Source organism: Pieris brassicae, chromosome 1 (assembly GCF_905147105.1).
Source record: "Pieris brassicae chromosome 1, ilPieBrab1.1, whole genome shotgun sequence".
Lineage (NCBI taxonomy): Eukaryota > Metazoa > Arthropoda > Insecta > Lepidoptera > Pieridae > Pieris > Pieris brassicae.
In genome coordinates, this window is record NC_059665.1 from 15,446,981 (window position 1) to 15,470,727 (window position 23,747).

The following is a 23,747-nucleotide window of genomic DNA, read 5'->3' on the forward strand; positions in this document are numbered from 1 at the left end:
ATAACTTAGTCGCATAACACACCGCGGCCATATTTGCGGATTCACAGAGTAAACATGTATAATATTGCATAATTCGAATATAATACTTAAAGTAAACTAAACCAATTCCATTGCATGAAAAGATAATACATTCGTTCTCTCAAAAACTACCATATAGACGGCTGTACTATATAATATTTGTGACTAAGCCAAGGATAATAAAACAACAAATATTTTAATATGGCACTATTTTATTTGTTACTACAATTGCTTATATTTAAAATGTGGTAATTATCGAATGTACAAAGCCTCTATTCTAAAATCAATACGAAACCGTTATTGGTTCGTATTCGTATATTAATAAGTGCAATTTTGTAAATTCGGTCGCCTATTATAATATTGTACGATACAAAAGAGGTTAATACCCATGGTTATCCTCATCATTCGAAATTAAACAAAAACCATCATAACCATGGAAAAAATATGGTACTACATTTAGACGTATGTCATCAAAAGAAACCTACTACATCTTATATTTCTACATAAATATGTTCAGTAAAATTTCGCGTTTATCATTTTATTATATTTTAAAATTGTCTCCGTGGTCTAGCAAATAGTCTAGAATAATGTATCTTCTAAATAGTTACATGTACATCAATTATTAAATAATAACAGTTTGCCTTATAATCTAGTTAATAGACTAGGACCTCAGAAGGTAAACAATATTTTTTACTTCATGGTAACATATTACTTACTTCACTATAAAGATTACAAAAATAATATCATACAATATGTAATACCTAAAAGATTATTTGATTTCTACAATTTTTGAATAGACTTTAAAAGTACAGTAGGTATATCGTTGCATTATATTTAAGTTTGGTTATTTAGGAAAACCCAAATAACCTTACCTACATGTATCTAATACATATACATTTTCAAAAGAATTTACATACAAGGGGAATATTAAACAAATCTGTAAGTATATTTTCTTTGCAAAGTTTTCTGTTCATCAACAATGACCTTAGAGACTAGAAATAAACACATTTACATCCCTTTAATTCTATCTACAGTCTAAAATGCGAAATAATATTAAATTTGTTTTTATTTGAGATCTTAGTGGATTTAGTGCGGAAAAGAACAAACGTAGTAATTGAAGTCGTAGCAGTACTTAATTGTATTTTTCGTTATGTTTATAAAAATGTTACGTCATTACAGTTCGACAGTACTCATCTAGATACTTAATAAAAAAGTGTATATACTGTACAAACGCTATTTCGCATAACCGTTCCGCCGGTTTATTTTTTCCGCACAGACTATTAAAACATTTTCTTGCGTTTATTTGTAATTGAAATGGTTTTCTTTTCATTACACGTTTTTTCTTAAAGCAAATTCTACAAAATGTTTTCATAGAGTGTCTATCGTCGGTGATATTCATAGACGAATTTATACTACGTTAGTACCGACTCCTCAAGCTGAAGCTTTTGGGTTCGGTCCTGTCATAAGTAGTAGCAAAGGTTAGCGAACGCGTTTCCTTATTCAATGATTGTCGTCAGTCATCCACGTTAAAGATGGTGGCACAGGGTGGGGCGCGCAGTGGGCGCATCTCCGCCCCGGAGCTGTCACTCATTACAACTGTCTCCTGTGGGCAGCAAGACGTCTTCATCGATTCCGTAGATGTCTTGTGGTTCTGAAACGTAATATTTACATATCGATATATCTATAACATTTTAATTATTTACGTACTTTCCTATATTATCTGAAGGTAACTTATTAGGTTATTCTAGCTTACCTTATCAAATCTCAAATAACCATTTTCCTATATGACTATATGGTACGTGGAACTTATTGTACTGAGGAAAGGCCTACTAATTTTAACAGACTTCAATAAAGAAGTGTCAAAGACTTCCGCATGAAATAAGTGACAACAAACCGGAACTCCAGGGTATGTCAGGCGCATACAAAATACCTTAAAAACAAGTACTGTACAGCAGTATGTTATTTTTGGACCTCAATCAGTTACAAAGGATGGTTTATATAGAGAGGAATCAAACTTGTAAACAGAAGTGGCATGTTAAATCTAAGTATTTTGAAAGTTTTCTTTATATATTAAACAGATCAAACTCCCGGCAAATAAGTAAGACCAATTTATACTTCGTTACGTTTAGCATTAGGTACTAATGTAGATAATATGCTGAATAATATTTGTGTTTTCAGATACGTGCTGCTGTAGGTTTACAAGCAAAGATCGAACCTACGACCTCAGCTTTGAGAGTCGCACGCTGAAGCCACGGTCAACACTGCTCAAAGGCTTTAGTCTAGTCTCTCTTTCTTATAGAACTCTTATTAATACGATTTAATCAGTGTAAAGGCGGTTTTATCAAACCTACGAATCTCGCCTTAAAAGCTTTAACCTCGCCTCACTTCAATTGCGACCAGACGTCATGAATGTAGTATATCTTTGTGAGATAATACATAATAATATTAATATGTAATTGCTTGCAGAAATCCCTATGCTCTGCTGTAAACGATTGGCAACAACAAATATCCATTTTACACGTCTATCTCACGTTTGTACTCATCTTTTATCAGTTTCTCTCGGGTTTACAATAAAACTATGATGAAAAATGGCTTAGTCGACATTTTTAGCAAATTTCTCCGAGTAGTTTTAGCAACCTTGTCCTGTTAATTATTATTTCTACTTTCTTTTGCTTTGTTATATTTCTACCTAAATATTATTTAGACATCTACATTGAAATTGACGCTTGGCGGACTCATGCTGATTTTTCGACAGAAATTCCCCTCAGGATTTTTTGCTACGATATTTCGGGATACTCGAGTGTGAGGAAGTTTCATGTCATTTTCACGCATGTATATATTCTTTGTAACTTATTTTTATATAGTATTTGATTGTCCTCATTTTAACAAATGTGATAAAAAATAAAAGAAATACATTTCTAAATTAGTAAATGCTAATTAATTAGTAAATGTTATTCTAGGTCCACCAATTGGAGCTCTTAATTAAAGCTAAAGTAAAAAAAAGTCGTGAGCAGTGTTGGCCTAGTGACTTTAGCGTGCGACCCTCATCCCTAAGGTCGTAGGTTCGATCCCCTCGTTCGATCGATATGTGCGCATTTAACATTAATTTGAACGGTGCCGGAAAACATCGTGGGAAACCGGCTTGCTTGCCCAGACCTAAAAAGGTTGTAGCGCCATTGATGTTTTTTAAATCAGTCGTAACTCACCCGTTTAAAACAGCGTGCTATACTTCGTCCGAGGTTGGTGAACGAGCAGCGACGTCGTTGCTTCATGAGAACGTAAAGAATGGGATCCAGCACATAGTTTAGCAACATTAACATGTCTGAGAGCCGTCCGAGGCTGTCAAGGCGTGGCCAAAATGTTTTACCCAGAGACAGGTACAACGCTGATGTGACCTATATACACACTTTGGTTATAAGAAAAAATCTGTAAAATATTAAAAATTTGGGGCGTGAATCGCGTATTCAAAAGCCCATCAATACTGTATGACAATTAAAAATGCCTTGTCTCTGAAATATTTAAAGCACAACGGGCTGATTGAGTATTGAATCTGTGCTGCGTTACCGATAAAATAATACAAAATATAAATAATATAAAATTAGCTAGAACTGCAATTGAGTATGGTAATATTTAAAAAACAAAAATTCCTATAGCTTTAATTTAAAAAACAATCCAGAATATTAACACGTTCAGTCATTTCTCAATAAATATAAACAAGAACATTCATTGAGTCGATAGAATGTTTGCACAATAGGCAATGTCGTTATCTCTTATCTGATCGTGCGTGATGGCAGGTGGTCTCCCAATTAGCTCTTTTAGCGCTTAGCTATCAGCACCCACCCATGATCTTAATTGACTTTTTGTGGAAAACACATTTAAGTAATGATGTTCTATAAACATTAAAACAAACACTATCAACGAATTGATGTGGCATTTTGTTTTATTATCATGAGTATATCAATCATTATATATACCTGTTACCTAATTATATTAATAACAAAAAAGGTTTCAATCTACTTTGTTGTAATTACTTAACCCAGTAAATAAAAACGAAGTGCCTAATACTAAATACACGTCTAAAAATATATATCATATCATGAAAATGGTTTGACGATTTATCCGATTATTGCTATGCCAATTTCAATCTATTAGATCGGCGGCCGGGTCATTGATACGTATTATTTTGTTGGTAGCAAATGCAGAAGCAATTCGTTGCCATATTTATCGTTACAACAATGAAATATATTCGCCGGCGATCAACGCGTTGTGAATGCTTAACAATATTATTACAATTTTATTGTTATCGATTTATTGACATAGGAATGCACAGATCACTATCGGGATGTTACCTGCGATGATTTTATAGTATATTTAATTAGATCGCAATTCGTATTAAGATAAAAACATATCTAGTGTATATACATATCACAAAATAACGAATTATATTACAAATCCTTTACAAAGTGCACTTTACATTGTTATTCGATAAATAAAGGCGTATTCCGTAATTATATGAACGACTTATTTCATATAAGACCTCGGGTGAAAGATTAAGAATCGAGACCAAATATGATTACGGTGATTAATTTAAAGAACTTAAATTTAGATAAAACTTTTCAACGTACATAAAGCGCGTACGCGTACGATTATAGTACATAAGTCGTGATCGCCGTGAGACTACAAAATTTATGTGAAAATAACTTGAAGCGAGACAATATGTTACTCGCGTCAACCAAAGACAATATTAAGTGTAGGGAACTTAACAGAGGAGAATTGACATTCAGGTGAGCAGCGAGCAGTCCGCGGCCTTGATGGATAATGCGCATGTTTTATTGATGAATTGAACTATTCAATTAATATGAAAATTATTGATATTAAAAAAAAATTGGTATTAAGTTTGGTTAACATAGCTTTTACACACTGGAAGAAAACATTTTTTTTACCGGATTAAAGCTATGTGTTATAAACTTATAATTTATAATAGTGGTCACCGTGACCACGCACGCTGCAAGCACGCTAAACGTCGGAAAAATTTAAATTTAAAATTATGTAAAATAATTATAAGTTTATAATAATACAAATAATTTTAATCCGGTTAAAAAAAAATTTTCTTTCAATAAAAACTTTATGTTAACCAAAGACAGTCTATTGTACTTGTAACCAACGGCTATAAGATATTAATTACCATTTGTGGCAGCCAACAGATCATGAAAAAAACAGAGAGCGTGGCCATCAATCTGCTAAAGGCAACTTCTTCAGCCGTTGCTGCGTTATGTTGACGTAGGGCGGCATCACAGCGTGAACGGCAGCTTCGTTTGGAGACTCGCCTAACCACCGGCCCACCTTCCCGTGGAGTAGAAATTGCGTACAGCGCTCGCATAACCGCCAGGTTACAATATACCAGGATTATACACAGCATTGTGCCTGTAAAGAAATGTTTCAATTGGAAGCATTATGCAGTGCAATAGATCCAAAAAAGTCTCTCTCATCCTGTAATTGGGGGATCCTCATTCGGGACGGACATGTATCTACAACTTGGGTAAATAATATTGAGTCTGTTTACATTATTTAGAGACGTCATTAATAGTGTTTTTAACTAAAGTGATAACTCGTTTTAATCGTAACGTTTTACGTTAGTTATGTCCGTTAGAAAAGTCAACATTGTATTAGAAAAGAAGCCGCTGTTGCAGGCAGTAGTCATGCAGGAAACAAACAGACAAATAATATAATAAACATATATCTAGTAAGCATTAGTTTACTTTAGTTTTACAACGTTTTAAGATTGTTTGGCAATTTTTAGTCGACATCAAAACAGAAGGAGCTTATTAATTATATAAAAAAAAATCAATGGCGCTACAACCTTTTTAGGTCTGGGCCTCAGATTTATGTTTCTGTTTCATGATCATTTCTAAATTGAATAGAACCTACGACCTCAGGGATGAGCGCCGCACGCTGAAGCCAACACTGCACTATTATTAATTATAAGCGTAATTATTATTGTTATTTTTATACGAAATATTTATTGAAAATTATTGTTTCACTCTCAAGCAAAAATGAAAACCGCCGCTTTGACCGCGTCACTAAATTGGTAACGTTTGACCAACAGTAAGGTTTAATTACCGATCAAGAAAAAATTGTTTTGTGTTAAAAAACAGAACACATATCTACCTGTCCACGTTATTTAAATATTAATGAAGTCAAACAGAAATCAGCCCAGGAGTTCATACAGCATCACTTTTATAAAACTTATGTGGACGCTAATCGTGATCTTGAAAGGAAATAAGAGTGATCACACCTACGCATTATAGATGGTAATTTATCACGATCCTATGCCATGTTCGTTATGTTTATTTTTACACAGTTCATAAACCTATTAGTGCCTGTAATCCAATCGGTATTTCTCAAATAACGTATGATATTTTTTTTATATTAAAGCTTAAAAATTATTTATTAAAACGACCAGTGGCATGGTAGCTTTATTGGTGGCAGCATTTCCTCGCTGTATTGCAATTATTTATTGCAAAACGAATAAGTCGTTGAGCGAGGAAAGCACCAACCCTAGGGTCACTGTTACTATCATCAGGCGCCAACTTAATCTTTAATTAGCGCCTTTGCTCTTGAACCCCACAGCCCAAGAGTCTCTACTCCAAAGGGAACAAAATCGAAAATGGACGAAAGAATTTTATATATGAGCTGTATATTATTTTCCGCCTTTAAGGCCACCCTGGCTTTTTTATGTATATATTCCTAAACAGGAATATGTATCTATGTATCATTTATGAAGACATATCATATCTCCTTCTTAGTTAGAAAGTTTTTTTTATGTGATGTTTTTTTTTACTTAATTTCTTAGAGAAGTTTATATTACTCACCGAACATGACGTAGAAGATAGCGTATCCAAAGTCCAAGCCCTCAGTCGCGTTTCTGTATCTGACACAGCGCTGGTGGTCAGCGTCGTAATACATACCAATGCCAAGTACTGGCGCGCAAGTCAATAGCGCTGCCCAAACCCAAGAGACCAGAAGTGTCATACGTATCATGAAGTACGTTACTTGCTGAAATTATAATATTTTTCTTGTACATGATAAACGTACAATAAATATGTAAAGAAGAGTATGTATAGGTTAAAAGCGATTCAAATCTCTTCCAGAGACTGTTTTTGATCGAATTGAAAATACTTAGTAGCAAATAAGTGGATATGGTGATGAATTTATTTTAGTCTCTCCTTGTAAAACAAAAAAACATGGCGATTAAAAAGAGTGGCGGAGAGTTTATTGCCAGTTCTTCTCTTCCGTTCTACGCCCTTGATGGCATAACTGGCAATAAATGTAAAATTAGAAGCACTTATGCACTTAATATATTTATTTTTTTGACATTCATAGGTTGTGTGGTACATTATGTTACCTATTTGAATAAATGATTTCTGACTTTGACTTTGAGTCTCTCCTTAAAGTGTACTTATTTAATTCTAATTACAAAGTCATTTATGTAGTGAATGATAAAAAAAACGAATGTGGTGAAAGAAGCCCATCTTTAGAGGTATGTTTTATTAATAAAAAATTGGGGATTTTGGAGTAAAACTCCATGCGTCCACTATGCGTAATACAGCAACGCTTACGTTCGTCTCCAACCTCCTTTAAATAAATGTTACACAATAGAATTTATAATCAATCTATTATATCAAAATATAGCGTTTTAAGGACCTATTAGGTCGCCAAACTCCAAAAAGTACATTTTTTGGTATCGTTTCTTGAAGTATGGCAAATGGAAAAAATATATGGTGGAGTTGAGTAGTTTATATATTTTGAAACATATACACATTTGAAAGTAATGTACATACATTTTGAAAGATTAATACCCGATTTAAATAAGTTCGTTCGTTTGATAGAAAAAAATCCAAACATAGACAATTTTTGACAATTTGAATTCATTTTATAACGAAAATGTATATAGAACATGACTTTGAATTTACACGATATATTTTATCGCAAGCCAAATAATCCATTTCAGAAAAAATCATTAATAAAAATACATTAATTTAATGCATTACATAACTAATTGTTATTACGAGCCGGGCCTCAGTGCACCAGCTCTCCACTGCGCACCGAGACACTGACACAGCAATTCGTGCTGGGATAGGACTGTTTAAAATTGAATAAATATCAAAACGGGTATTGTACAGTTATCTTCATCGTAGTATTACAAAATCCTACGACCCACATTTCGTTGCATCAGCATTGATAATCATCCCAATTGATGGAAATAGGTGATTGTATACATCTACTTACAAAGTAAAGTGTTCTTTCTACGAACTTAAGATAAAATTCAAAATAGAGATTTGGCCGAGGTTTTAGTCCGGTACGTAATAATCACGTTTGGCATACAGGAGTAATAAAAAACCAGTGTCGTTGCAACCTATTAGGCCCTACATTGCTGTAACTGCGTTGTGATTATTTGTTCTTCTAATAGGCAAGGAGGTTATCAGCCTTCAGTGAGTGACACACGCCGTTATATTGTCACTGTATAGTATAAACTGGTGAGCTGTTGAGTTGTGTAAAATCTATTTTTCATTTGAATATTTTACTCTTAATAAAAACAGGCGTAATATTAGAAACGTTATACAACTTACATTCCGTTAAATAAAATAACATCCTGCATGCGTTATATTCTAAAACAAAATTTCCTCTTCACTGCAATAATATATCAACGAGTTCAATCTATGAAAGCTTTTCTGTTTTATTGGAAGATATCAAATTAACATTTATTGAACAAGATATCATCTTGTATCATGTAGACCGTGTAGAACTATTTATGTATATGTTCATGCATCTTTGTAGACAAGAGTTACTTCGTGCTATATTTCTGTCGTGCGTGTAGGAAAGGTTTGGTTTTTTAGGAGATAGGCAGTTTCACGGTCACGTCCACGTGAATTGCTTTTCTTAAGGAATTTATAATACTGGTATCTAAACATAAAATTTGTTACAGTGGTTACCAGGAAGAGATCACTCGAAAGCGATAAGCTCGTTCGTCGCTCTCAATATTTAATTATTCTCATTGTACATAACTTTCTAACGAAACAACAAAGAATAAAAATAATAAAATTTGGACTGACTTATTTTATTTAGGTGAGAAAACTTACTGATGGTGTAGGCTACATAGACTACTACTTAATATTTTTAAAATATCGAATACGTATCACGATTGAGTCTCCCGAGGATAGACCCTCATAAAAATTGTCCAACTCCAAGATACTGGATTTGACTTTTAGTGAATAACATTGTGAACGTACAGATATTGTAAGGTTAACGACACGATAGATTGCAATAAATCTAATATTAAAACATTTCGCATACTTTTATGTGTTTGTTTTGACGCGGGGTTATCCTGAGTGCGTCAGGAATAGAAACTTTCTAGTAATAAGCCGGTCAAGGGCTTATCTTTTTGTTATGTAGATACTAAATATGTAAAACTAAACCGCCATTGTTACGTAATAAGGATTCCGATTTTTTAATGTTCATTACCGTGGTAATAAAAAAATATTAAAATTGATTTATAACATTTAAACTATTGGAAACGAATAGCTCATATTAGAAGATCACGTTTTTTTTAAAAAAAAGCTCAAATGCATTAATGATGCATTTAAGATTTATTTAATTATTAGTCTAATGTCTACTCGGTATAATAGAAATACGGTCTAAGAATTAATTATTTCTTGGAAAAATTATGTTTTCGTCAATTTTGTAAATTTTTAACCACCTGTGCTATTGCAGTATTATAGAGTAGGCAATCACTGTAACTTAGTGGGCTTCGCGGTTAAATTTTACCGTGGGGTAAAATTATTGATATTGAAAGTTCGTTTTAATAATGCTCATATTCGTTATATGTAAATAAATATACGAAAGGATTTCACTTGTTACACTAGAACTAGCTTCTTTCGCTCTACTTGGGTCTACTGCGATTTTCGATGAAATGAATACAACACAAAATAATTCTGTCCCCAACCACCCCCGTGCGTGCAATGAAATGGAAAAGCCAGTGGCGCCACCATCTTTTAGGTCTGGGCATTATATTTCTGTGTCCGCTTCGTCATAAATTATTTTTTCTAATAGGCAAGTAGGTTATCAGCCTTCTGTGCTGCGTTAGGCAACTTATAGGGACTAAGGCATGAGTTCTTTTACGATGTTTCCCTACACCATATGGACCAGTGTTCAATTTCGATAGACATAAAATTTATTGAAAACAGCACCCTGATACCAATATACCAACACTGCACAGAATAAAACAGTATTAATAATAAAATCATTAATGTGTGAAATGGAATGCACTTTCACTTTTAACTATACACCATTTTTTATAAAGTGTCATAAAGATGATTTCTTTTCTTTTCATAATATTCTAAGGCATTTGAAAATCGAATAAAGTTTCTATACGCAATATTGTTTGAATATTTAAGTATTTAAATCTGTGAATTGAACTCTTAAACCGCTTGATTATGTATTCAATAGCTTCAGAGTATATTCTGAATATCATTTTCTAATCTGAAAAGGTATAAAGTATTAAGTAGGAATTAACTAGCCTGCAGAGATTGTAAACGAGTTTAAAGATATTAATTAATTCGGTTAAGGAAATAAGTTCATAAATGATAGCAATCTTGTGGAATGGTGAGTTTTCTTGTGTAGAAAAATTTGGTCCATCCAAATTTCGAAAAATGTATGGGATAAAAAAGAGTTTAGTTTATTTATTTACATAAGCTTGCCAACAGTCGGCATATTGATACATAAAGAAATAAAATATAATATTTAATGTAACTAACACTCTTAGACAAACATAACAAATACAGACAGGACAAAAATCCATCGATTTAAAAATTAAAGGAAACTCTCAAAGAGTGAGCACCAATGGGTGGATATCCATAGTTAACCTAGTTAGTTATCAAAGGTTCCGGATTTCGATGAGTTATCGCCAGAAAGTTAAATTAGACTTATATGTAATATAAGACAAATTTTCAAGAATCTTGATTTTAAAAAACTATGCACACGACAATTGAATTACATTTTTATAAGATTCGTTATGGTATTGAATTTTAAAACAGATGTTTCACTAAGATTTCTATCGTTCTATTTGTCTGACTTTATTCGGCTGTCTGACGGCCCTGACCCCAAGAGAATAACATCGAAAAGTTGAGGAAATTGGTATAAAAATATGCGGTTATATTAACGCAGCGATCGACTATGCATGTGAAAACTGTGACGCCTAAAAGCTGTTTATTCGTTGTCACCTATTTACGATATCCAATATTTGTTGCAAACCACAAGAACAACCTGTTTGGTTACTATAATGCATTACCATATCTCTTATTATCTAGATGTTGGGTCACTTTTTATATCTATCTTTAGTCTTGAATTAATATATGCTTATTAAGTAAACCGTATTGCTCGGGTTTTTATTAAATATCGTTTTATTTATATTATTTATTAATTCTACACAATACAATCACACAACTTAATATAAGTAATACATATATTTAGTATTTTTTGCGTAGTATGAATATTTTTTTGTTTACACAACAATATTATAAAACATGAGTTGTATATTTAACATTAAGCCTAAAACGTCACTTGACCTTCAAAGCCTTCGGTTGTCCAAACAATGTGCAATTTTTCTTTATAATGCGCGATTATTTTGAGAAGTATGAAGGTTCGTGATCAACTATATAAGGAAACTTATGATAAGCATAACGTGTAGATAAAAAAATATTAATGATCTCCATAAGAGCGGAAGGGGTCGCAAGAGGTGGTAAATATGAGACAACCTTTTAGGTAAATAGACGCATTGTATTTTTTTTTTTTTATAAAATAGCGGGCAAACGGGCAGGAGGCTCACCTGATGTTAAGTGATACCGCCGCCCATGGACACTCTCAATGCCAGAGGGCTCGCGAGTGCGTTGCCGGCCTTTTAAGAATTTGTACGCTCTTTTCTTGAAGGACCCTAAGTCGAATTGGTTCGGAAATACTTCAGTGGGCAGCTGGTTCCACATAGCGGTGGTGCGCGGCAAAAATTGCCTTGAAAAACGCTCAGTCGTGGAACGGCGGACGTCGAGGTGATACGGGTGGAATTTTGTATTCTGCCTCGACGTCCGATGATGAAACTCATCTGCAGGTTAGTATAGCAGGCATTAATCCGAACAACTCCTCTGAACACTCTCCATGGTAAATGCGGTAGAAGATGCAGAGTGACCCCACATCTCTACGCAACGCCAAAGGATCGAGCCGCTCGGAGAGGGATTGGTCATCGACGATTCGAACCGCTCTTCGTTGGATACGGTCAAGTGGAAGGAGCTGGTACTGGGGAGCCCCCGCCCAGAGGTGAGAACAGTATTCCATGTGGGGCCGTATTTGCGCTTTATAGAGTTGCAAGCGGTGGCCCGGAGTGAAGTACCGTCTCGCCTTACTGAGCACACCAAGCTTTTTGGAGGCTAATTTAGCCTTTCCCTCCAAATGACCGCGAAACTGAACGTCGTTCGATATGTCAACGCCAAGTATTCCGATGCTGGCTGAGGCTTCAAGAAAAGTGTTTTCGAAAAGAGGAGTAGCGACAAAGGGTATTTTTTTCGCGGAAAACGCGCAAACTTGTGTCTTCTTGGGGTTAAATTGGACTAGGTTTAGTCTACCCCAGTCCGAGACTCCACGTAAAAGAGTTTCGACTTCAGACACAAGTTTGTTCCGGTACTCATCGACAACTGCCCGAGAAATACCTGCCCGGCCAGTGTAACGAGTATCCCAAGTGCTGTCGTCCGCATAGCAATGAATGTTGCTAAGTTTCAACATGTCATTGATGTGCAGAAGAAACAGGGTCGGGGATAGAACACAGCCTTGTGGGACCCCAGCATTCACGGGTTTAAGGTCGGAACATGCTCCGTCGACGACGACCTTGATGCTCCGATCGGCCAGAAAGCTGGAGACCCAGTCGCATAATTTCTCGGGAAGCCCGTAGGCTGGAAGCTTCGAGAGCAGTGCTTTGTGCCACACCCGATCGAAGGCTTTCGCTATGTCCAAACTAACCGCTAGCGCCTCCCCCTTGGACTCAATTGCCTCTGCCCATCTATGTGTAAGGTATACTAGAAGGTCACCAGCCGAACGACCACGACGAAAGCCGTACTGATAATCGCTAATCAGCTAGTGGCCCTCTAGATACCTCAAGAGCTGGCCATTAATAATGGATTCCATTATTTTGGAGAACAAGGAGGTTATAGCTATTAGACGATAGTTGGACGGATCAGAGCGATCGCCTTTTTTAGGGATCGGGTGTATCGAAGCGGTCTTCCAGCACTTCGGGACAGTGCCGAGTACAGGTACCGGAATAGGCGCGTCAGGACCGGAGCCAACTCAGGAGCACAAGTACGCAGCACAATTGGAGGGATACCATCCGGCCCGCTCGACTTATGAATGTCCAAGGAAGATAGTGCCTTGCGAACAGTACGTTGCCGGAATGTGATTTCCGGCATTGAATAATCACACCGCGAAATCGTCGGTGGTGATCCCCCTCGGTCATCCAAAGTCGAGTTGGACGCAAAGAGACAGCCCAAGAGGTCGGCCTTCTCCTTCGCAGTGTGGGTGAGCGAGTCATCCTCCCCGTGCAGCGGTGGAATGGATGGCTGACAAAAATTCCCTTGTACAGCTTTGGCGAGAGACCAGAAGACTCGAGTCCCCGAAGGGAGTTGGGCCAATCTCTCGCCAAATCTGGCGATGTACTCTGACTTTGCCTTAGCGATTTCCCGTTTGAAGGACCTGGAGGCTGAGTTATATGCTTTTTTATGTTCGCTGGTATTGGCATCACGAGATATCGCCGCTTCCGCCCATGCATTAAAGCATTCTCGCTTTCGACGCGATGCTGCCTTGCAAGAACGCTTAAACCAGGGCTGTGACTTGCCACCGATCGGCACCGCAGATAAAGGTCAACAGTTGTAAGTAGGTACTTACAATATGTAAGTGCTTTTTGTACGAGTATTAAAAAAATCCGAACCCATATAACAGTAGTTAACTAGTTAAGGAAGTATATTTATTATGTAAAGTTATATGCAATTGTTAGGAAAAGAAATCGTCAACATCGATTTTCTAGGGAAAACATGAATATTCGTTATGTTGTTTACGCAATAGAAATTTTCTTACTACTATACTTACAATTTGTATAAATTGTATTCAAAATCTGTCATGTCAAAAATCTATGCCTTTAAGATGGCAGAAACTAAAATTATCGTATTAAAGAACGCTTACGCTAAGGATGAGAATGCAAAGTGAAAATTAAAACTTTTCTTTCCTTTGGTTCTGCTCCCTATTTGGATATATTCCAATTATTCACTGTATGTATTAAATAAATGTATTGACTATACTAATAAACTTCAATTAAGAAATAATTATCAATCTTTAAGATAAAAATAACATAATTTCCAATACTAACCTTCTGGTACACAAAAGGCCTGGTGAGGGCAAGATATCGCTCTAGGGCCATGGTGACGGCGATGCAGACGCTACCAATGCCGAATACGCGGAGCACCACACGCGCTGCACAGTATCCCTGAGTTCGAGCCACATCAGGAAAATGCTCCGCTACCAGCAGAGCGCTGAGCATGCCCACCTGTTATACAAAAAAATTAGGAACTAGGAATTATCTTTACTGATAACGAGATGACGGTAATAAAAAGTAAATCAATTCCCCTGTAGAGAACTTGTTCTAATAGCATTGTATCGACATCAGGAATTCGACATCAAGCAGGTGAAGCGGGCATTCCGTGTATTTACAAATTCCAACTAAATAGCTTTCTTCTAGAAGCATTGTTGCAATTATCTCAGTGTAAAATTTGGTCATCATGATTTTGGCCTTTTATTTTACATTCTCCCCCCTCACGTAGAAGAATCTTAGGATATAATTAAAGTATGCTATAAAAAACATTATGTATTCTTACCAGTGCAACCAAGTCATTAGCTGCCAACGATGTGAGGAGCAACAGGTGTTTTCTATTCCTGACTCGTCTCTCACCTATCCTTAGAGCAATTATTGCCGCCGCGTTTCCCACAATACCAAGTGCATATGCCACCTTCACTATTATGAGGAACATCTGCTTTTCACTCATGACTCTTGGTGACGTGGCGTTGCCTGGCAAAGGGTCCAGGGTGTCGTTGAAGAATTCCGCCAAGGTGATGTTGGAGTCCATTTCGGGCGCCCATGTCGACAACATGATATTCGAGCGTTTATTATTTGTTATTTATAGATCGAGGAGCATAATCGTATCCCAATCTGCAACAAAATCATTTTTAGCACAACTGTAAAGTTTACTTTGTATTTGTATCCATTAGTCAAATAATGCTGAGAGCTTTAGTTTTTGTGTTTATAGAATTCCATCTATTAAACAGCCGTGCGATTATGAAACCCACACAGTGGATTCAAATAAATCGCTCGTCAAAAGGTGTTTTTACTATTTGGTCATCCAATAAACGATAGCATTAAAAAATCCTACTCGAATAAGATTGTTCATGTTTGGAACTAGTTGTAGAAAAAGACATTGGATGTTATAATCGATATTTTATGGAAAAAATATTACACATTTATATCCGCTGCCAAACAGCTGAATGTAAGTGATAAGGGCATGTGATAATGGTAGCCCAAATAATGAGTGTTACCATCTCCGGGTGGCGACTATTGTAGATGGTCTATTATTTAATTTGATGAACAAATGTAAAAAGCTTTCATTTATGAAGTTGATTAAGGAGCTTAGAATGAAGATCCTTGTTATAATTATAAGTTATTGTATTTTACTTTCTTTGTATAATAAATACTTTATATAATCCTTTACCTAAATACAAGTGGACTGTCCCTCAGGGATATTGAAGCATTATAATAGTCAAATATAACAATAATAAAAGTGAAGTAATTTTTGGGAAGTGATTGCTCTACTATTATGAGGCGTTCAAGTATTTCTGTAATTGTTCGAACGAGTAAAGTGATAGTATTTTTCGAAGAGCGAAAAATTCAATACTTATAGTTGTAGTATATACAAAACGTTAATTACTCATTTATTTATACAACTAGGTATTACTTGGGCAAACACACTGACAGCCTGATTGACAAAGTAATCACTGTAATGAGAAACAATAATTTACTGTGCCGGCAATACATACATATAATAATAAGTTAGTAATTATGTATCTACACAGCCATAGAAGCCACTTAAAAAAAATTAAGTAAAGGTTTCCAGGCGTTTGTTCTTATCAGGAAGTCCATTGTTAATACGTCATTTTTCTGCCAAATTAATCGAAACTTAAAATATTTGAACACATGTCGGCATCACCGGACCGAGAATAACATATTCTATGTACCTAAACAAATACACTTTGTACCTCTAATAATATTGATCTAATAATAAATCAAATAGTCCATTTGTAAAGTACTTATGGAACCAAAAAATCCTTAATCACTTTAAATTAAATTACCAATTTACTTCTCAAACGATTCTCTTGTACGAAATTTGTAGCTCAATATGTATCTTTTGTATGCGCCTACTCCTGCCTATTCGGGGTTCCTATGGGTACTATTAACACTTATTAATCGTGAATAAACCGGTATATAATCCCCAATTGATGAGGTGGGACACAGGAACAAAACTAAATGATGGAAACAGACAAAAACTATGCTATCATGCTTCATTTAGGGCGTTCAAGTATTTGAAGTATGAAGTTTTTTTGAGTACTTTTAGTAGACGTGCGAACGAGTAAAGTGATACTATCTTTCGAGGAGCGAAAAATTCAATAGTTATTCGATTGAGATTGATGATTAATCTGTTACGTTTTCTACAGAAGTAGAATATAGTTGTAGTATATACAAAACGTTGATTACTCATTTATTTATACAACTAGGTAATACTTGGGCAAACACACTGACATCCTGATTGGTAAAATAATCTCTATAATGAGAAACAATAATTTACATAATAATTCTACAATAATAATTTCTTATATAAATCCATTAAATATATGTATAGTAATATCCTTCCTTTTAATCTAAGACATTTATAAACCGGAAATCGATAAAAGGCGTCCCTCGCCTACCCAACAAAAATAGAATGATTATCAAAAATGTATTGTAATATTTTTTATTTAAGACGTTAAAAAATTATGGTATTACTTCGTAATTTTAATTGTACTATTCAATTTCATGTACAAAACTTAAAGGCCATAGACACAGTTTACACTCGATAAACACAACAAATTAGAGTTTGAGATAAGTGTTATCACGTTGATAAACATCTAATTTGCTTTCAATTATCGTAAACAAGCAGCTAAAGCACATATAGTGCTTAGGTTTAAGTTCAGCTTAGCACATGAAAGCTTTTCACTGCGATTATTATTTTAATAATGAAAAAATTAGTGGTGAAATGCTCCTTTTATAAAATTAAGTATAATTTAGAAGTATTCTTCAGCTATGTATTTACTTATTTTAAAGCGACAGTTTTAAAGACAGCATTACGTTTAATTGTTTGACTATTTGCGACTTAAAACGTTTCTAATTTTAATATTTAAACCCTACTAAACATTAGCGCACTTCCCAAAAATACGATAAAGTTAAAAATACTATAAATTTACCTGCAAATTTTTAAAAATAATTTAATAATCCTCACTAGAAACACTTATGAACTTTTATTTTTAATTTCAAGTTATCGGCTACGGTGATGCAAAGATGCCGCAAACACGCGCGTCGTCACCGAATTCCGACCACATTGTGTTGACTACTTCAAGCTCCCGCTCATAGGAAATTCTCCATTACAATACACCGACTATATGAAGCTTAATTGGTATCGGCTGCTAAATAATATCAGACAATTTTTGTACATCCATAGGAAGTAGGAAGAAAATATCGACTCCAATAATTTTAATAAAATGATGGGCGACAATTAATTAATTAATTAAAGCATTGAAGGAACAAATATCGGATCTGTTCTGATATTATATTACTTTTATCATTTAGTAGAATATGGCTTTTATAACTATGTCTTAGTAAATTCTGCCAAGTGGAGGAAAGCGGACAATACAACTGCGTTTTCCTAAAATTCCCTTATAATAAATTTTAATAGCAAACGGCTCTCATATTATGTCAAAAAGATTTAACATACGGGTAAGTTCACGTTAAGTCCCGACTCTGAATTTTAAAATACACAAAAATTACACTAAAAGCCATGGCAAAATTTAATTTGAAGGACTCTACTACCAAACACTACAATCACTATCTATGATAACGAGAAAAAAAAACACTTTTTCTAAATTTAATCAATAAGAGAACTATTTTATTAATATTAAAATCTCATTGCTCTCAATTTCCTTCAAAGGTATAAAGTTCTTGTTATAAACTTGTACTTTAGTAAAATACTAATTGGACTCAGTCGGGTTCAAAGTTCGCCTAAAAATAATTTTAATGTGGAAACCACGACCTGGAGATGAGTAACGTCGTTGTACGGTCTATATTTTCATTATAATAAGTTCTTGTATGAAATTGATATATTACAATAAATTAAGACTTAAATCATTCTTGTCTATTTCTAAATGAAAGACATTATTTTACACTGCAGTCTCTGAAATTTATACGATAATTTATGATATGGCAGTCTCATAACTGGTAACTGCTCTTTTTAGCAGATTTAAACAAACCGAAGTAGGACGTTTGTTTATTGGAGTGGAAAGTTCTCTTGTTAGATTCAATTTCATGTACATATTAGGAAATGATAATGTTGGCATTTTATAATAATTTCAAACGGTAGCCAAGAAAACAGTTACCAGCTAGCAAAATCTCTTTTGAAAGATGTTTTTCGATGATATTACTATAAATATACTAGACTAGTGTAATTGCATATTGTCTATTAGTGATCTATACGTCAACCACGTGTTATATATACATATATTTAAATTGGAAGCCTCCCTCTATAGTAGCTAGCGCTCTACGGTCGACGAGATACCGACTCTACTCATCCATAGAAAAGTGTTTGTATCTGTATATTGGTCTCTAACTGTTAACACATATTTGTTCTGCTTCACCGCATCCTTTGCTACCTATAACAAAGGAATTCGTTTCTGGTTTGGAATGTATTGGTTGGGTTAATTATTATACCAAGCTTGCCATTCCATACGCGTTTATTCGTTAAATAGCCTTCCTCGGTAAATGGTCGATATTATACAATTCGAATTCTTAGTCTATGACAAGTGCGTTCACCAAGCAGTTTTCAGTATTATCATACTCTATGATTTTGAACATCATGTGTTTTTAACAGAGTCAACCAATTAAAAAAGAAAAGACTCTACGACATATTTATTAGTGTCAGTGTTAGTCATGATTGGTATTTATGGGGTGTCCTGTCATAATGTAATGGGCTCCAAGTTGGTATACAATAATAATTAATGTGTCGCTGATTTTATTTGAATAAATATTGCTTCTATTTTTGAATCGCCAAGTATTTTTATCAAATTGGTTGGCGTATCGTTAACGCTTAACTAATGAATAGGGGCAAATCGTAAATTTATATTGTCCATAATGATTGCAAATATCGTCACTTACTTGTTAATTACACATACATGATATAAATAGTATGCAATATACTAAAATTATACCTGCAAGTGTAATCTTATTTCATAAAATTTACCCTTGAATCGCTTTTCATTATATTTCTACTGTACAGAAGCCAAAGTTATTTTTTAATTACTGTTTTATATTAATTACTATGAGGTAAGTAAGAAGGATTAATCCTTTCCATAACCATAATCCTACCTTACCCCTATACAAATTTAAACATCACACTCGAAAATTAATAAATAATTGAAAATATTGTATCTTATTTTAAGTTATAGATAAAAGAAGAAATTGACATTTTCCGTCAATTTAAAAAATATGATTTAATTAAAACTTACATTTCGAGCGCTTAATTAATCTTAGTACTAAGTATCTAAAATGTATTCGTGTAAATCAAATGCTGTATTATATTTGTATTTATTGTTTTACTATACTAACATGATAAATACCGCACTACTTACCGTGATTTTGTGTATTATGCTCCTAATAATCGTTAAGTTTAACACTGAGTTTTACGGTTTTGCTGTGTGTTTTTTCTAACTTTATCTTGTAATATTATTGATATGTATGTGTGTAAAATTTGTGATGTATTTTGTCGTTTTTTTACAACGTTGTTTAAGGACTTATAAATAAATATCAATATTTAAAAAAAATTATAAGTTAATCTGTTATTTAAAAACGAATAATTTTAATGTTATAACTACCACCACCAGAAATGGTTATTAATTTAAACAATTAATAACGGTACAGCGTGCGTACACGCTAATACGTCAATCGCGTGTAATGCTTCGATTTCGCTGAAATATCTGATGATAATTTAACCTAATATATTGTTTAGTGATTTTTATAGAATCATTAGAATTCTTCTGTAATTAAATCGGTGGAAGCGTTGATTTTAATATTTTAAATCTCCATTTCTCGTCGGATAAAACCACAAATATGTCTGTTTTGTTCTAGATTGTATTGTTTGTTTGAAGTATCCACAACACCGCTAATACACTTTTGCGACTGCGATCGATTTTTAAGCAAAGTTGGTGAATGTTTCTATGAATTACGTCTTAACCTGAATGTTGAAATGCTATATTTTCTTAAATGTATTAATAAACATATTAATTTATAGAAATGGTATTTACATAGGGTATTTTCCCGTAGAAACCAGACCACGTGGTACAATAGGCACAAGGACATTCGTTGACAATTGACAGCTAGTATGCTAATCCACTGTTTCAGTCCCTTCAGTGTTAAACAATAGTGAACCAATGCCATAATCGGAGTAAGAACTATGGCTAGCTTCCTTCATACTAATGCTGAGTGCCACCGTATTTGGACGGTACGGAGTCGTAAAAAGATATTGTTTTGTTTATCTAAGGCAATCACAGATTATCATAATTATAATGGAAAATTACCTAAAGTATCAAAATTGTTTAAACGCTTTTTCAACTGGCTGGGTGGCTTTATATAGAGAAAACATTGTTATGGCAATCGCGTTCGCTATAATAATTCGTATTATTATTAAACCATGAAACTAGATTACACAATTACTTATATTATAAAAATACAATAAAACCTAGATTTAATTATTATTACTAAGAATTAAGAGATTTATATCGAAAACGTAAATACTTAGTATATGCTTTTACAATTATTATGGTCTGTAGATATTAACTTGACGTAACATTATTTTAGTTTAAAATGTGAGATAATCTTTAGTTACATATCGTTAGAAACAATATGGCGCCGAGTAAATTAGAGCTTTTTTCCATTAACTATTTATTCTATGGAACATTTTTTTTTATTTAACGTAATAGAAGAGAAAAATAGATTTTATACCTAAATAAAAGTAAGGTTAAAGTGTAGAAATATATAATTATGCATATGTATATACACACATACACACACACACACATATATATATATATATATATATATATATATATATATATATATGCGTAAGGCGCTCGTAAAAATAAATGATAAAACTAGTTTTGTTCTCGCTTCTCACGTTAACTTAAATATGAAATATACCTTTTATATAAAAATATTTCAACAAATACTACGGATATACGGTGACAAAGAAACAATAATAATAAAAATACCTCAATGGAAAACCGCAAAGATATCCGCATGTCATCAACGACCTGACAAACTATTGGCACATTAACATACACAATATCGATGTATTGAATTTAATAAAACATACAACGTATATTAAATAAAGGATGTGGCTTCATTAAGCGTACCTTTGATTAAGAACTTTTATACTAGTATCAAAAAACAACAATTTCAGATTTCGCACTAAATGATTACTAAGGAAATGGCGCATGGTCTTCGCATATTACTTATTTAACTGTTCAAATTGTTTTACATGTATAGAAAAATGCTAAAACACCAACAATAGAAAACAACTAAAATGTTGACAATAGCTAATTCAAACTGAAACTCAAAATAACTTTATTCATATAGGTATACACTTATGAACGTCAAAAAATAAGTTAAATGAATTGTAAATTTACATTTACTACCAGTTCGCAAGTCAAGAGCGTAAACCAGCAAGAAGAACTGGCAAGAAACCTTCTGCCTAACTTCAGGGTGTCGATTTTTTGTGGTGGTGAGCGCGCGCATCGTAACAATTTACTCTCATAATTTTTCCCTAACGCGCCGAAAGAAGTACAACATCAAAAATTAAACAATTTATTATTTCGTTACGTTATTTTACAACCCGTCCAACCGAAACAAATTAGTTTTAATATACAGTTTATGTACTGTTAAATAATTAGGACATATGAAAGTGATAATGAAATAGGTCGGAGGTTGTAGGTAAACAAAAACTAACGTACCGTGCCGTATGAAATTGGAATATGGATAATCGAAATAAACAAATATATTGTGCATACAAATAAAATACCGCATCGTATCATTATTTTAGCACCAATGCGTTGTGCCTCCTGATTGAATACGCGTTTTGCATACCAAATGCTAATTAAAGAATTCATCACACAATAGACATGACTACTTAGTTATAAGGGATGGCGATAAGATATATAACCTGACAATTTTTTTTATAATATTAATTGAGGGACATTGTTTACTTTGAAGTTATAGGAATACTTTGATTTTCGTGTATTTCAGTGCATTGTTGAAGATATAAGGCTTGTTAGAAATGTAATGGTATGGTTAATCCTAGTAATTAATAAAGGCGCAATTAAATTTTAAAAAATACAGGATTATTTTCTGATTGTTTGGGTTAAAAATTTTGCTAGATAAAATGTATTCTTGGAGTAAGCATACTTCGATGAAGGTACAGCATATTGTAAAGGACCGCAAGTTATTTTTTCTTGCTATTTATATTTTATTACAATGGCGTGTAATCCGGTCAATCTGTACATACTATAAATCCATTTACTTATAACGCTCTCTTTTGTACTTCTCCCTTGATAAATACTAGGATTGTAAGCACCTTCGAATGTCTAGATTGACCGAACTACAGTTGTAGTAATGATTTAATTATAAGTAAATGATTATATGATTTTGTATTGGAATTCTTCAATACACTCTCTATTTTAGTACGACTCGGAAGATGTTATAAATAATAGGTATGTCAGCCCTACCGACTAGAGGTACCTATAACTTCTTTAAGGTGGCGCCATGTGGTATTATATATTAAAGTTAATTACACTCAGAGTCACTTATAGCTTAACCGGTTTTAGTAACTATTTTTAATTGTATTTTATAAATACGAGTAGCTAGTGAACTTTTATAAACTCATTTTTTATGAATTACCTAGGTAACACTGAAAATGTTTAGAAAATGAAAAACGGCTTAATGTAGAAATTATGAAAGTCACAGGGCGCCAGGTCAGGACTGTATTGCGGATGACTCATTATCTCGACACCTGTCATAGTCAAATACTCACCAATCCATGCGGAGGTGTTTCTGCTCGTCGGTTAAAGTATGCAGAATCCATCTGGTACAAAGCTTCGTGTAATATTTTTTTGGACTTAACTCATACCAATGCCTAGGCTTGTCCGTATCTGCTGATAGGTCACTCTCTTATATTCCTCTATCATGCGTCACAGAAGACGCTATTAAAGGCCGTTCCTCACGCGAATCATCATTGAGA

General features: G+C 33.9%; 1 protein-coding gene across 2 annotated transcripts; it reads right to left on the reverse strand.

Moving 5' to 3' along the window:
• Window positions 1–210: 210 nt before the first annotated feature.
• Window positions 211–21,755, reverse strand: LOC123710948 (prostaglandin E2 receptor EP2 subtype). Of its 2 annotated transcripts, none has more exons than XM_045663300.1 (7): window positions 21,724–21,755; window positions 14,982–15,313; window positions 14,477–14,653; window positions 6,891–7,074; window positions 5,204–5,442; window positions 3,225–3,413; window positions 211–1,669 (listed from the first exon to the last, which is right to left on the reverse strand). In XM_045663300.1, exons 2-7 carry the CDS (start codon window positions 15,252–15,254, stop codon window positions 1,532–1,534), a joined length of 1,200 nt encoding a protein of 399 aa, XP_045519256.1. In that variant the 5' UTR covers window positions 15,255–15,313; window positions 21,724–21,755; the 3' UTR covers window positions 211–1,531. The 2 variants fall into 2 exon arrangements, with proteins under 2 accessions (XP_045519256.1, XP_045519248.1); XM_045663292.1 differs by lacking the exon at window positions 21,724–21,755 and adding an exon at window positions 17,656–17,784.
• Window positions 21,756–23,747: the final 1,992 nt, after the last annotated feature.